At 51.1% G+C, this 12,796-nt stretch overlaps 4 protein-coding genes across 4 annotated transcripts; 1 reads left to right on the plus strand and 3 right to left on the minus strand.

Moving 5' to 3' along the window:
* The first annotated feature begins 471 nt into the window (after nucleotides 1-471).
* FOBCDRAFT_215642 (signal recognition particle, SRP19 subunit) lies at nucleotides 472-1,631 on the plus strand. Its single transcript, XM_031174197.3, has one exon. It carries the CDS (start codon nucleotides 689-691, stop codon nucleotides 1,514-1,516), a length of 828 nt encoding a protein of 275 aa, XP_031050982.1. The 5' UTR covers nucleotides 472-688; the 3' UTR covers nucleotides 1,517-1,631.
* Nucleotides 1,632-5,974, minus strand: FOBCDRAFT_257425 (dynein associated protein-domain-containing protein). The gene is made up of 2 exons (XM_031174198.3): nucleotides 5,421-5,974; nucleotides 1,632-5,372 (listed from the first exon to the last, which is right to left on the minus strand). The coding sequence occupies exons 1-2, from the start codon at nucleotides 5,820-5,822 to the stop codon at nucleotides 1,776-1,778; spliced, it is 3,999 nt and encodes a 1,332-aa protein (XP_031050983.2). The 5' UTR covers nucleotides 5,823-5,974; the 3' UTR covers nucleotides 1,632-1,775.
* A 341-nt stretch (nucleotides 5,975-6,315) lies between these two features.
* On the minus strand, nucleotides 6,316-8,800 carry FOBCDRAFT_315969 (uncharacterized protein). The gene is made up of 2 exons (XM_031174199.3): nucleotides 8,396-8,800; nucleotides 6,316-8,244 (listed from the first exon to the last, which is right to left on the minus strand). Exons 1-2 carry the CDS (start codon nucleotides 8,697-8,699, stop codon nucleotides 6,530-6,532), a joined length of 2,019 nt encoding a protein of 672 aa, XP_031050984.2. The 5' UTR covers nucleotides 8,700-8,800; the 3' UTR covers nucleotides 6,316-6,529.
* A 1,406-nt stretch (nucleotides 8,801-10,206) lies between these two features.
* FOBCDRAFT_215647 (TIP49 C-terminus-domain-containing protein) lies at nucleotides 10,207-12,399 on the minus strand. Its single transcript, XM_031174200.3, has 4 exons — nucleotides 12,070-12,399; nucleotides 11,249-12,016; nucleotides 10,845-11,176; nucleotides 10,207-10,771 (listed from the first exon to the last, which is right to left on the minus strand). Exons 1-4 carry the CDS (start codon nucleotides 12,211-12,213, stop codon nucleotides 10,639-10,641), a joined length of 1,377 nt encoding a protein of 458 aa, XP_031050985.1. The 5' UTR covers nucleotides 12,214-12,399; the 3' UTR covers nucleotides 10,207-10,638.
* Between the last annotated feature and the right edge of the window lie 397 nt (nucleotides 12,400-12,796).

Below are 12,796 nucleotides of genomic sequence, written 5' to 3' on the forward strand. Positions count from 1 at the left end.
TTCATACTTGGTGAGGGCGCCCAGGCCCTTATCCTGGTACATCACTCATTGACTGAACGGAGGGTCTAATATTCACCGTTATGAATGATTCATATATCTAGTTCATATCCCGACCTTGATGTCCATAGCTCTCTAATTGCAGATCTCAAGCCCTTCTGCTTCTCATCCTAACAATTGCCCAAGGTTATCCTTAGCCTAAGCTGCCTAGAGTTATCTCAATGTCACCTCAGTTGTCAACTATGATCAAATCTCAAATTTTCTCTCCTTCTCTAGATAGCCAGATAGTTTTTACTTCATGGTATCCTTGTGGTTAACAAAGCTTACTTTTTTTTGCCCCTGTCTTGTTGACCCTTCATTTTCGTACCAATAGGAGTTACTCTCGGTGAACTCGGTGAGCAACAGCTTTACCTATACCCCACATTGAGGCTCATCCCACACCTGGCCTGGTGAACTTCATGGGCAAAGTGCCACCTTCCATGTCCCACTTGTACCCCATATCTCTCAACCTCACCTCAACCATTGCCAACCCGAGTCCTTGGGTCTCAATTGTACTCTCCCGACGAGTAACCTCGTCTATATCGACTTCGGTCTTTTCTCGACCGCTGGAGGATACTGACACTTACCAAACGTCCCTCCAACTATACCCCTCCTCCTCATCCTCCTCTGGCAACCCACCAAAACCGCAAAAATGTCCCACCCAAGAATAGAAGAGGTGTCGGACAGCGACTTCGACTCTGACCCTGCCGAGGCCGATATCGATGATTTCGCCGACTCCGATATCATGCGCCGAGTCGAACCCTCCGAGGCCGCTCCTAAAACAGTTCCCGCTGCTGCAGCTCCTCCTCGTCAGATGCCCGCCATCGTCCCCGCCGATGCCCCTGCTGGCGGTACCATGCCCGCCTCAGCCGATCGATCTGCCTACGCCGATTTCCAATGTCTCTACCCTGTCTACTTCGATGCATCACGATCCCGCGCAGAGGGCCGTCGTGTGGGCGCTGAACTCGCTGTGAAGGACCCCCTCGCGCGAGAGATCGCAAACGCCTGCTCGAGACTACGCCTACCAACACTCTTTGAACCTGAAAAGGTGCATCCGAAGGATTGGGCGAACCCTGGTCGTGTCAAGGTCGGACTGAAGAAGACGCCTGGTCACCCTGTCAAGAACAAGCATCATTTGTATCGTCTTGTTGCTGAACACCTGCGCGAGAACCCTACGACCGAAGACAGCCCCGGTCTGCGTGTCCGCATTGGAGGCCAGCTACAGCCCGAGGCTGGAAAGCCCTATCCCAAGCCCGCTGTGCCGCGCGGATGGAAAATGGGCGAGTTGGTGCCGTATCTAAGTGCTGCTATGACGGGCGGTGGTGTCTCTGAGAATCTGTTTAAGGATATGATGAAGGAGATGCAAGGCGGTGGAGACCCCATGTCGGCTCTTATGGGTGCACAAGGAGGTGGCGGCGAAGAGAGCAGCAGTGGTGGTAGTAAGAAGAAGAAGGATAAGAAGGGTAAGGGTAAAGCATGAGGGGATCCATTGTACGGAATGTAGAGGGTGCCATGATCTGGGAAGAATAGAGATACCCAGCGATCAAGCATAATCACATATGAACGAAAAAGATGAAATGATTCAAGATTCAATTCCTAAAAGCCCCTGAATGTCAGAGGTGGTTTGGCAAAGCTTGCTTCTGCTACGTAGATTTGCTATTCGTTCTCTCATACCAACAAAATCCATCAGAATTGATGAAAGACAAAGACGAAATCAAGGGGTATGTAATATTCTATAATCATACAGCCAACCGGCCCTGTAAAGCCTCCCATTCCTGCGATCCCACGATCTGGACACCCCTTCCTGAGCCTGGCACAACCTTTCCGTCGACGCCGGGCAACTTAATACGTAGACGAGCTGCTGTGGGCGTCTTCTTTCTCCGTTCAGCGTTGGCCGTTTGTCCTTGGAGAACGTGGGCCTTCTTAAGGACCGACTCTTGCCAAGATTCCCAGCTTGCATAGTCCTCCATCTGCTTGGCTGCGTGATACTGCGGCGTTGATCGCACAGGCTTCCAGGCGAGCTTGTCTTGGGGCAGGGAAGCGAAGTCGTAAAGGGAAGCGGAAGACGCCATCTTGACGAGCTCGCCGAGGACATCCTTGCCTTCGGCTGCTATCATGTTACGGCGCTTTTCAGCAACAGAAGTAGGCTTCTTGAGTGGCTCAGCCAGCCATTCGTATTTATGTTGCTCAGATGTACGAGCCCGGCGGTTATCCTCACGTAGATATCGAACTGCAGACTGCAGACTCTCGATATCTTTCTTGAGGGCATCCATCTCGCGAGCTGTGGCAACGGCTCGTTCTTGACCAGCCTTGGCTCCAGCAGCATCTGCGCCATCAGCGTAAGCACGGCTATCGCTGGCAATCTTCTTCCACTTGTCGCGTTCTGATTCAAGATTCTTGAGCTCACGATCCTGCTTCTCAATGTCTTCCTTGAGGCTACCGACCTGCTGGCCTGAAGCCTCAAGCTCCTCTTGCAGTTTGGCAATGCGATCAATGTTAGCTTGGGCATCACGCATTCTGGACTCAAGCGTCTCGATCTTGAGGACAGCAGTGCTGAGATGCTCATCGCGCTGGGCGATGGTACGACGAGCCTCACTATGCTCCTCTTTGAGGCGCCGCAGCTCCTCTTCCGCGTCAACGGGGATGGTCTTGAGAGCCTTGAGCTCTTGCGATCGCAGTCGCCAGGGCGCAGGAGTGACATCAAACTCTTGAACCTGATCCAGGTCGGTAGCAAGCGACACCAGGTCACTGATTTGAGTGGTGACGGCTCGCAACTTGGACAAATAAGTAGAGAACAGGTCCGACTCGCTTGACGTGCTGACAGAAAGGACTGTCTTGTAAACAGCAGTTTGTACCTCTGCATAGCTGAAGGGCTCAGTGCGACCCTCGTCGGCAGTGAACAAGCTGTGGATGCCGAGACCAATCTGTCGTGCTAGATCAGCAAGTTCTTGCGTTGCCTCACAACATTGCTCAAACGCTTCATTGGTGTCTGGCAGTAGAGACAGAGATCGCGTTCGCAAATCCTGGAGAGCCCGGACAGCCTTGGCGGCGATGACCTTTGTACCTCGAGTATGAGTAACAACCGCCTCAGACTTCTTCGCGAAATGCTGAGCCAGCTCATCCTCCTCGCCCTCAGCAGGAACCACTCGTTGAACGAGGCCTCGCACGGTGGTAAAGGAGACGGCTGCGGAGTCGAGGTGGCTCTGCATGACCATGGCCTTCATGTGAAGATCGTCAGCATAGTTAGCCAGGCTGTTAGAGATGTGCACCTCTCCCAAGTGAGAAAGGAGGGCGATGGTACGATGCAACTCGTCGGCGCAAGTCTTCTCCTTCAGGTCGTCGCGGCGAAGACCGTCAATCCAGACGTTCAAGGCTCGCTCAACAGGCTCTAGCTCGTGCAGTGCGTTCTGGTACCTGGAGAACTGCTCGATGGTGCAGTGCGTCATGTCGCTGACGAAGCGATCGCACATAGTAGACACCCAGACGAGTTTATCCGAGGCATCACATCCAGCAAATACATCGTCCTCGTGTCCAGGATGAGGCTGTCCGTTGAGTCGTTCGCGGATGAAGCTGTTGAGGAGGTTCGCCTTGAAGGCCACCCGACGGAAGCGAAGCAGAGAAAGAACAGAATCCTGGTCCTCCTTGTAAGTGTCAGGGAGGAATAGCTTTACGATCTCCAGGTGTTGCTCTGCTTCCTGGGCGTCCAGTCGTCGAAGTTCAAGGTCGATAGTCTTGACTTGAGCCTTGGATGCTGAGATCTGAAGCTTCATGTTGAGATCCATCATGGCCCTGGATCGGTCGTTGAGTTTCTCTGACTCGCCCTCAGTGACAGCTTGTGAGGCCTTCATGTCGTCCAGGTCGCTTTGCAGACTTGTCACTAGCTCACGGAAGCGTGAGAGGGTATATTCCATATCCTCTAGCGACTCTTCTTGCTGGGCAGCTCGTCGAGCCTGCTCAGCAATGACACTATCCTTGAAGTCGAGTTCTTCTTGCATCTCTTTTTCGTTCTGCACGTGATTGATCTCGAGCTCGTCGTTGATCTCCTTCAGGCTCTCAAGATCATCAATGACAGCCTTCAATTCTTCGATTTGCTCAGACATGCTCATGTTGCGCTCCGTTAAGTCTTCAATCATGTCTTCGGCACCAAGAGCATTGTCGAGTTGTTGACGTAGATCTTCCACGGCACTTTCTGACTGCTCGAGCTTTCCGCGGCACTTGGAGAATTCCTCCTTCATAGTGTTGAACTCTTTTACGTCTTCCTCGAGCCCTTTAATCTGGCCTTTCAGTTCTTCCTCGGTCTCCTGAGTAAGGTCGCGTAATCTCATGAGAGCTTCCTTTAATCGTTCGTTCGCCCGTTCCATCTGCAACCAGCCTGAACTTGCTCGTTCTTCGGGGGCCATTCCCTTACTGTACTCTTCGTTCTCTTCCCGCAAAATCTCAACCTCCAATTCCATCTCTTCAGCTTTCTCCTTGAGGGCTTCCAGTTCGGCCTTCAGAACCTCCGCTGTTTCTTCCGCCATTTCTCGGTCGAGTGTTGCTAGTTCTAATATGCTGTCGTGCTCTGCCTGAAGCTCTTCAACGGAATCAAGTCGCATTTCCGCCTCTTTCAGTAACTTCTTCAGCTCGGCATTTTCCTGCTGTTGCGGTTGGTATTTTTGTTGCAGCATTTGGATGACACTCTCGAACTTGTCTCTCTCGCCCTGGACTTTGTCAAGTTGTTTCAACTTGTCTCGATCTTCGGCCCGTTTGCGCTCTAAAACCTTCAACTTGGCCTTGAGGTCTTCGATTTCTCTACTTGCTGCCGTACTTGCAGCAGGACGAGGTCCGGTGGTCGTAGATGAAGGTTTTCGTGCTGCAGGGGGTGTGGTTGTTCGCGATGAAGGTCCACCTGTAAGTTTCTCAAGGGCCTTTGTTCTGGCTTGAACAGGGCTCCTGGGCTGAGGTGAAAGAATGTCCCCATTATCCTTAATAGGGGAAGCAATATCATCTCTGTCCGAGGAGCCCCTTCTTGCTTGCGAGTCGACCGATGTCCGTCTGGCAGCTGAGCTTGGCCGTGATGCTGGCCGAGATGCTGGTCGTGGTGGTCCGGCCAAAGACATGCGGCTAGTCGTTGTCCTTGGAGCTACGGATGCAGCTCGTGCTGTGCCTGACGAAGTAGATGCTTGTCTTGTTCGAGCAGTGGGTGGCGGAGGACCCATGGATGTTCGTGGTCCCCCAATTGATGGGCGCGACTTTGCTCCAACGGAAGGGGCGCGCGCATTCGATGGTGTTCCTGTTCGGGATACAGTGGTGCTCGAAGCAGCACTCAACTGCTTTGTGGGAGATTTCGTAGGCGACTTGATCCGGGTTAGCATTCAACTCAACAGCTGTACAACAGCACCTACTCTTGCAATGCTTGTCGGCCGGGACACTCTAGGTACTGGGCTAGGACTGGGAGCATTGAGACTCTTCCTTCTACCCAAGCCTGCATCTCCTGCCGCACTCGAGGCTCTACCTGAAGTAGGTGCGAAACTGCTTGGCCTTGCGGCAGGCTTCCGGGCAGCCGGCTTTGGTGTAGGTGCTTGTGCGATAATCTTGGCCATCACAGGTTTGACAAACATGCCATAGCCCATAGGACAATCAAAGTAACGCTCTCCCTGAACGCTTCCATCGTTTTTGCCCGTCTTGTTCTCCAGCTCAACGCCTATCCATTCTCCAACCTGAAAGTGAGTGGTGCCCACGAAACGAACGATGGCCTTGGAGCCATCGTTTAGTTGGACAGTCTGCCCAGGCTTGAAATCCGGCATTATAAGGCGCTGTCGAGATCGTAGGGCATCGTGCCGGCACCGCTAGTACTTGAGGTGCTCTTTAACGGTATCGAGGAGAAACGTCTTTGTCTTTGTTGATGCTGTCTCCTGAGGCGCGTACAGTACTAATTAGACGGGAGGGAAGCTGTCTGGGTAGTGCGTAGTGGAGCGGTACTTGAATTAAGTCCCTAAAGTCGGGGGCGCGTTTACCTCTCGGATAAATTACGATGGCGGCAGTCATTCCCGGCGTTTAGCGGTTAAGGTACGTACACTTGCTGCAGGGGTAAACTCAAACTCCACCGATTCGCAGGGATAGGTAGCTTCACTTGTAAGACGTCAGGTGTACCTAGGCCGAACAAAGAGAATGGAAAGATACATATCTCTTTAAGCTATAATTAGGATTTCAGGTCATATTCTTTGTCTGTTTAGTCTCCGGACTTGGCTCAGACTATGCTTATCATTGGAAACGCATGTAAACAAACAAACAGATCTGAGAGTATTGACGCCATGGACTCCTACCTACTAAACTTTACATGTTTACTCCCATTGACAGGAATGTGATATTAACTGAACCAACACATGTTTCCTCCAAATAAACAACCCATCAGTGATGCGGTGCTGTAGATTTTATCCTCAGATCCAAGTGTAACCTTGACAATATCCTTTTCATCGCCCACTTCCAAAAAGAATATCGTGCTTCGGTCATCTCAACGTGTCTTGTCGGCTTTCTCTCTGAAGCTCCCTCCCCGTACCCATTCAATGACTTCAAAAACAATTCGTCGTTCAGTTGCATCATCCAAGTCTTTACCCACCGCAACACGGACAACCATGAGCCCCTTGTAGGAATCGACCGTTCCGCACTTCGCGATCTCGTCCTCTAGACTTGGTTTCACGTAGACAACAAGGTCGGGATTGATGGTACCGCGCCAGAGGGTAGCCATCCACTGCCAATGGTCGATCGGTGCATAGGCGTCCGCAATGGGTATCTTACAGGCGAACGAGTCCGAAAGAGTGAGGCTGAATCCTTCCTTAATAAGGGCAACCGGTATCTTTGAACTACCGTTGTCATCCCATGATGATCTGGAGGCGTTGTCCTCTTCAACTGAACCACGTCGTGAAATTGGTGAATCTGAGTCCCTCTCCCGCTGTGATCCACGTAGCGATTCGGGTTGGCTGGTAATGTGTTTTACCATCTCTCGTGACTTCTGGTGCCATTGAATCATCGTTTCAAAACATGACACAAGGCTGGCGTTCGACTCTGACGGCTCGTCGTTGTCCTGGGAGCCAGTTTGATTGCTTTTGATATCGTCTCCCGTCATCTGTCCCCAGGTCTTGAGTGCGATTTCGTTGGAGGTCGAAAGCGCTCGCTCAACCAGCAAGCCAACTTGCTTCAATATTCTTGGCTTCGGCCCCTCTACGGCAATGACAGCCCCCCTGTTCTCGACTTTCTCAAGAGATAAGGTTCCAGGACCTAGAGAGTTGATCGGAGTGTGATTTATCTTAGAGAGCACAGATAGCTTTCGGGTGAACGGAATAGACATGACCATGGCCTCCACGCTTCTAGCTTGGGGATCTCGAGCATTCGATATTCCAAGCCCCGTGACTGGAGTCTGGAGCTGTCGAATATCAACCTCTTGTGCATTCGTGGGAGACATGGCAGTTTGAGTCTGCAGTGGAGGGAGTCTGAGGGACTCATCATCATAGGAAGGGTGCCGGCCTCGATGTTCCTGGTGGGGCCAAGGCCCTCCTGCTGCTGGTCGTGGGGGGGGAGGCATCGGGCCTGACTTTGATCTAGTAAAGTACGGCTCGGGCAGAGGCGTGACAGGGTACGGTCTCTGGGGAGCCGCTCCTAGTGACAATGCCCGTCCCACCGTCCCCGGGGATGATATCGGGTGATAGCTGACAGTAGTGTTGTAGCGACGTCTCTTCATTTCTGGTGACTCGGGGCCGTATTCCTCTACTTCTCGATAAGGAGAACGCTTGGAAGGCTGCTGTTGTCTCATAGCCAAATTACCAAAACTTCCACGACGAGCTGCCTCTGGATCACGCAAAGCCGGCGTATATGGATACGGGGGAGCTCTGCCTTCACTTGCCGATGGTGTGGGGTATGGTGTAGAGGGGGTTGAGGGGGTTGCAATGCACCGGAGGTTGCACTTTAAGCATCTCCCAGATTCATCAGCGGAGATATATCCTGATCGGAGGCCTTGTGACTTGTTACCACGTCGTGGCTGATAGCGATAGTCAGGGTACTGTTGCTGATGGCGTTGCTTTTCTTCATCCGCCAGTGCTTTCCAGTTGTCTTTGACTTCTTGGGGCTCGTCCTTCCACTGTTCTCCAATGATCTTGGAGATGTCAGGGTTGGACAGGTTTGGGTTGCGAGCGACAACTTGGGCTTGGTGATGTTGGCGATACAGTATGAAAGCTATTGGTAACGGTCAGCTATGATGTTGAGTATATGTTGGAGGATGATTGTGCATAAATGTTGTCACTATCCACAACTCCAAGCTTCACTATCATGACCAACGAAATAGCATATCAACAAAGAAAGAAAGAAAAAGAAAGAAGCGACTCACCATTTCGAGGTCGTGGGATCTTGGGCGCCGGAGTGCAGAGGCAAATATCTCTTGTAGCTTCATTACTTGCCATACTGCTCGGCGTACTCAGTTTGAGTCTCTCAAGTCTACCATAGCTAGCGTCAGAAGTGTTGATGGGAGCGGCACGTTTTCTACCCAAGCCAGCAGTGCGAGGACTAGGAGAGTCTGGAGTGTCGGGGAGTGCACGAAAGGCTCGGGGCCTATCGTAGTCATCAGAATCCATGGGTGAGTGGGCCGGGGTCATAGCCTGGGAGGGCGTAACCAAAGAGATGACCTGTGTCATTTTTGCTTGACTTTCCTTCTTCTTTGCCTTGCTTTGCTTTCCTTTGGTTCCTCTGACAGGCAAACGAACGGGAGGTGGTAGACCCTGTACCCTGGTCTCGGTGCCGTTGAGATTGAGGCCGAGAGATGAGCTGAGGAGACGCAACTTCTTGATGAGGTAGATATAGGAAATAAAGATAGAATCAATGATCGTGTGCTATTATGGCCTTTTCGTTCCTCAGAATAGGCTCTTCTCTGCTTTTTTCCCTTTCTTGACTGAAAGAAGATAGAATGATTCTCGCAGTGTTGGGCCACTGTCTGTCTGTCTGTGCAGTGCCGTGTCTTTGTGTGTTCAATGGTAGCCCATTCAGTAGCCTCCAAAGAACAATGAAACTGTTTGAACCTGTAATACTGTCTCTTTCTTTCGCTTCCTTTCTTTCCGTTGGGGCCTAAAGTGGGAAATTAGGCGTGGCTCATTATCGCCTTCGTCTTTGATCTCTTGTCTTGACTTTTTCTTGTTTCTTTTCTTAGATCCCCTAGATTTCCCTTCTCTTCACTTCTTTTCTTGTCACCTTAACTTCACAGCCTTTCCCTTGTCATCCAATGACACCCTCTTGTTCTTTGATAAGCTCAGCTTAACTCTCCCACTGTGTTCTTTACCAATGCGCAAGATAGATTAACCGTACTGCACCAGGGGCTGCTAAGAGTAAACAGCGGGGAATACCCCTACATGTCCCGGCTCTCTGCAGGTTTGGCTTAGAGCTTGGTCCTGCGTCTGCACATCCAATGTATGGCCCGGTCTGTCGGCAGTAACAGCTGCACTTCCGTAGCCACTTGACCACTAGGAAGTGTACGGCACCAGGAACAGGGAACAAGGTATTTGCCGCAGTCGGGTGCAGTCCCTAGTAAAGTAGGACGAAAGGGGGCCGGGGTCTGTTAGTTAAAACCTGATAACAAGTGAGAGAATGAGAGTGTGTGGGAATATGAGCGAATGTGATAGGGCCCAACGAAACAGGACGGGAAACAAAAAACGCTCACAAAGAGAACCATAACCCACGGACTTTGCCATGATATATCATCTTTTCTCCCTTTCCTCCCTGGTCCATCTTTTTGTCTCCCCATGCAGAGCACGTCCGCTCATTATGATGTGAATACCGACCCTCAACTAGTCCAAGCACAGCATATTCTGACTCTAACTAACCCCTTGTTGATTCCAGCCTCATCCAACAACGACAATGCAGTGCAATGTCGAGCCGGAATGTGGACTATGTCTGGTCTTAGTCTGGGGCTGGAATGTTTGGTAGTAGGGACTGAAACAAAGACAATGTCGTCTCCGAAATTGGCACAAGTTTATACGTAGCACGTGATGCATAAACTCGTTCAAGGGCGACTTTCTTTGAATATCTAACCATATTTAGTTATGCGAACCAACAGTTCCCATCAAGGCTTGAGACGGCAGCTGAAATAAGATGAGATAGGCTGGCATTGGTAACGCAGGATTGCTCCCGCTCCACCATCCGATCCCATCTGACCCAGTGTCTAGGGCTTGGATGCCGAAGTTGAAGTGGTTGCTGAATGATCAAAGAGCTTGTAGGAGGGTGCCACTTTGTTGTTTGGTGTAGATTTAGCTTGACATAATGGGAGCACAAGACAAGGGAGGCACACACCTCCCACCTAGAAGGGAGCTAAAGTTAGACAGGGATTTGCAGATGCCATTCTCTCTCATATCTTGATATGGCCAATGGTTAATAGCCAGTGGCCTATCTGAGCCAGCCCGACGCCAATTCTCTGTAGTATTCCATGGTTCCCTATCAAGTACACAATAGCTAGAGGTCAGGTGTTTTCTTTCCTTATCAACCACGTAGCTCCTTTAAAAAGTAGTAATTATGACACGTCTTCCCTCACACCCAGCGCCTTCTAGACTGAAATTCAACACCCTCAGGCTCTGCAGCCTCTCCATTTTATGCGAGGTATCCTCGCCCGGCCTCGCTGCTGAGGAGGGCGGCACTTCGGCGGGCATCAAGGAACAAGTCCTCACACTCAGCAACGTCCTGAACGTCGATTTGCGAGCGGCCGTTGGCCTTGGCAAGAATGCTGTTTCTTCAGTCAGCAACCGTGTCTCGGATTATTTTACCAGAGGGTCTCCCCTCTCGCCACAGTGACTTACCTTGCAGGGGTCAAAAGCTGCAGACAATACCGCAGGCTGATGCGGACACCGTGTTCCGAGATTTTGTCAATGGCAGCATCTGATACTGAGACGCCTTCGGTTGATGAGCGTATCCGCACGATGCGCTTGATTTCTTCCGCCTCGTAGGGCGTTGTGGGGATGATGAGCAAGCGTGTTAGGAAGTCGGCAGGAATTCCGTGAGCCGCGACAATGTCGTCAGTGCCTCTGATGGTGCACATTCCCCGGTTGGAGGCCAAGACCACGATAGGGGAGATGGGCGATTCCAAGGCTCTGTTCAGGTAGGTGAAGCACTCCACATCGAGCATATGTGCCTGTCGAACGTCATATCGGTTAGCTTCAGAGTTCCCGTCCCGTTATGATAGGGGGGATGGGATGTGTGTTACCTCATCGATAAACAAAACGCCTGGCACAAGCTCAGCAACACCCTGGTCGATGTACTTGCTGACCACTTTGTTGATCTCTCCACGAAGTTTGTCTGTAATCTCCGTCATCTTGGGCTTCATTAGCTGGCCCATCATGCTCATAATATCCTGGCCGCCTTGGGGGCGGGCATTGGCCACATCGAGGTCATGTAGCGTAACGTCTTGCACGATCTCCTTCTTCTTATGTACCTCACCCTTGGGAATAGGTACGTACTCCTCCGCCTCCAGGTCGAATTCTGTGGCGTAGGCGTCTGATCGGCCAACTCGTTTGCAGGCACCCGTGTTCGCTTCGATATAGATCACGTCACCGACCGTAACTCTCTCCTTCTGGATTGCTTCGTAGATACTTGGGTCGAGGCGGAGCTTCTTCTGTCCCTTTGCGCTCTTGAGTCCAATCAAGAGTGTGCTGATGGTCTTGCCGTAGCCGCCTAATGGGTTCTCGGCCTCCTCAGGTGTGAGTTCTGTAACCTCTCCTTCATACACCTCCTTCGTCTCTCGGACCTTGAGGCCAATGGCTCTTCGGAAGTTCTCCATCAGCATCTCGGTCTTCTTGACTTCGGTGGAATAGATTTCGCTGCCAACGATGGGGCAAAAGGGAATCTTGGTTCCCAATTCTTGGCTGATCGCGAGCGCGAGAGCGGTCTTTCCAGTTCCAGGTCCTCCTGCCAACAGCACACCTCGGCCAGCCATCTTCTGAGCCCGAATCAAGTCCACTACAACACCGCAGGACTAGCAACCGAATAAGTATTCGTAAGTCAATATTTGATTCAATCGGTCCTTACCTCACGCGCGCCGACTTGGCCGACAAATCCGGCCGCTTGCTTCTCTGCATATCCGTCTGGTTTCAAGCCCAAGCCCTTGATATGAGTATGGGCGGCTGTGCGATTGTCTCGCTTGTTACCCTTCACCTCGCTGATCTGGACCATGGTGTCGGCGGGTGTCGAATATGCCGACAGTTATTATTTTCGATGACAGTTATATCGGCGCGAGACTTCGATTCGTGTAGTGGGGCAATTCGTGATGTGATGATCGCGATGATGGTTGTTTTTGCTGTCGCAGAAGCTTCTAAATATTTGCGACTGAAGCTGAGCCAACGAGCTGCTCCATGGATACCAGGCGCGTTCAGGCGCTATGACGGTCACGTGCGTGCTGAATGACAAGCCTACCCTGTAGCCAATACTTTGTTTGCGTTAGAATGCTACATACGAACCATTTCCCATTTTATACTAAAGCTAGCTTCCATTGTTAATTTTTTCTTTGTACTCTGTATAAATTTTCCATTGGGGGTTAGGAACGCTTAAAGTATTATGTTAAGTAATGTCACAGCTTACTCTCACTCCCAATGAATACAACCACGCGTTTCAAGTCTATACTACCCATCGAATACATAGACCCAACGACGAATGGAAACACAATTCCGAGCTTTGACGGCGTATTATGGATAAGGCGTACGGCGGTTAGTATGTCTGAAATATTTCTTGGGTTTTAAACTGTAGCACGAAACGGTGC

The sequence above is a fragment of the Fusarium oxysporum genome, chromosome II (genome assembly GCF_013085055.1).
Source record: "Fusarium oxysporum Fo47 chromosome II, complete sequence".
In the NCBI taxonomy this organism is placed as follows: domain Eukaryota; kingdom Fungi; phylum Ascomycota; class Sordariomycetes; order Hypocreales; family Nectriaceae; genus Fusarium; species Fusarium oxysporum.

Bases quoted from the DNA above. Each gene is read 5' to 3' on its own strand.
- FOBCDRAFT_215642 (XM_031174197.3), top strand. From the start codon at position 689: ATGTCCCACCCAAGAATAGAAGAGGTGTCGGACAGCGACTTCGACTCT.
- FOBCDRAFT_315969 (XM_031174199.3), bottom strand. From the start codon at position 8,699: ATGACACAGGTCATCTCTTTGGTTACGCCCTCCCAGGCTATGACCCCG. The intron at 8,245-8,395 runs GTGAGTCGCTTC...CGTTACCAATAG, and splicing joins GATCCCACGACCTCGAAATG to CTTTCATACTGTATCGCCAA.
- FOBCDRAFT_215647 (XM_031174200.3), bottom strand. From the start codon at position 12,213: ATGGTCCAGATCAGCGAGGTGAAGGGTAACAAGCGAGACAATCGCACA. The intron at 12,017-12,069 runs GTAAGGACCGAT...TTCGGTTGCTAG, and splicing joins GCCAAGTCGGCGCGCGTGAG to TCCTGCGGTGTTGTAGTGGA. The intron at 11,177-11,248 runs GTAACACACATC...GACGTTCGACAG, and splicing joins GCGTTTTGTTTATCGATGAG to GCACATATGCTCGATGTGGA.
- FOBCDRAFT_257425 (XM_031174198.3), bottom strand. From the start codon at position 5,822: ATGCCGGATTTCAAGCCTGGGCAGACTGTCCAACTAAACGATGGCTCC. The intron at 5,373-5,420 runs GTAGGTGCTGTT...ACCCGGATCAAG, and splicing joins GGCCGACAAGCATTGCAAGA to TCGCCTACGAAATCTCCCAC.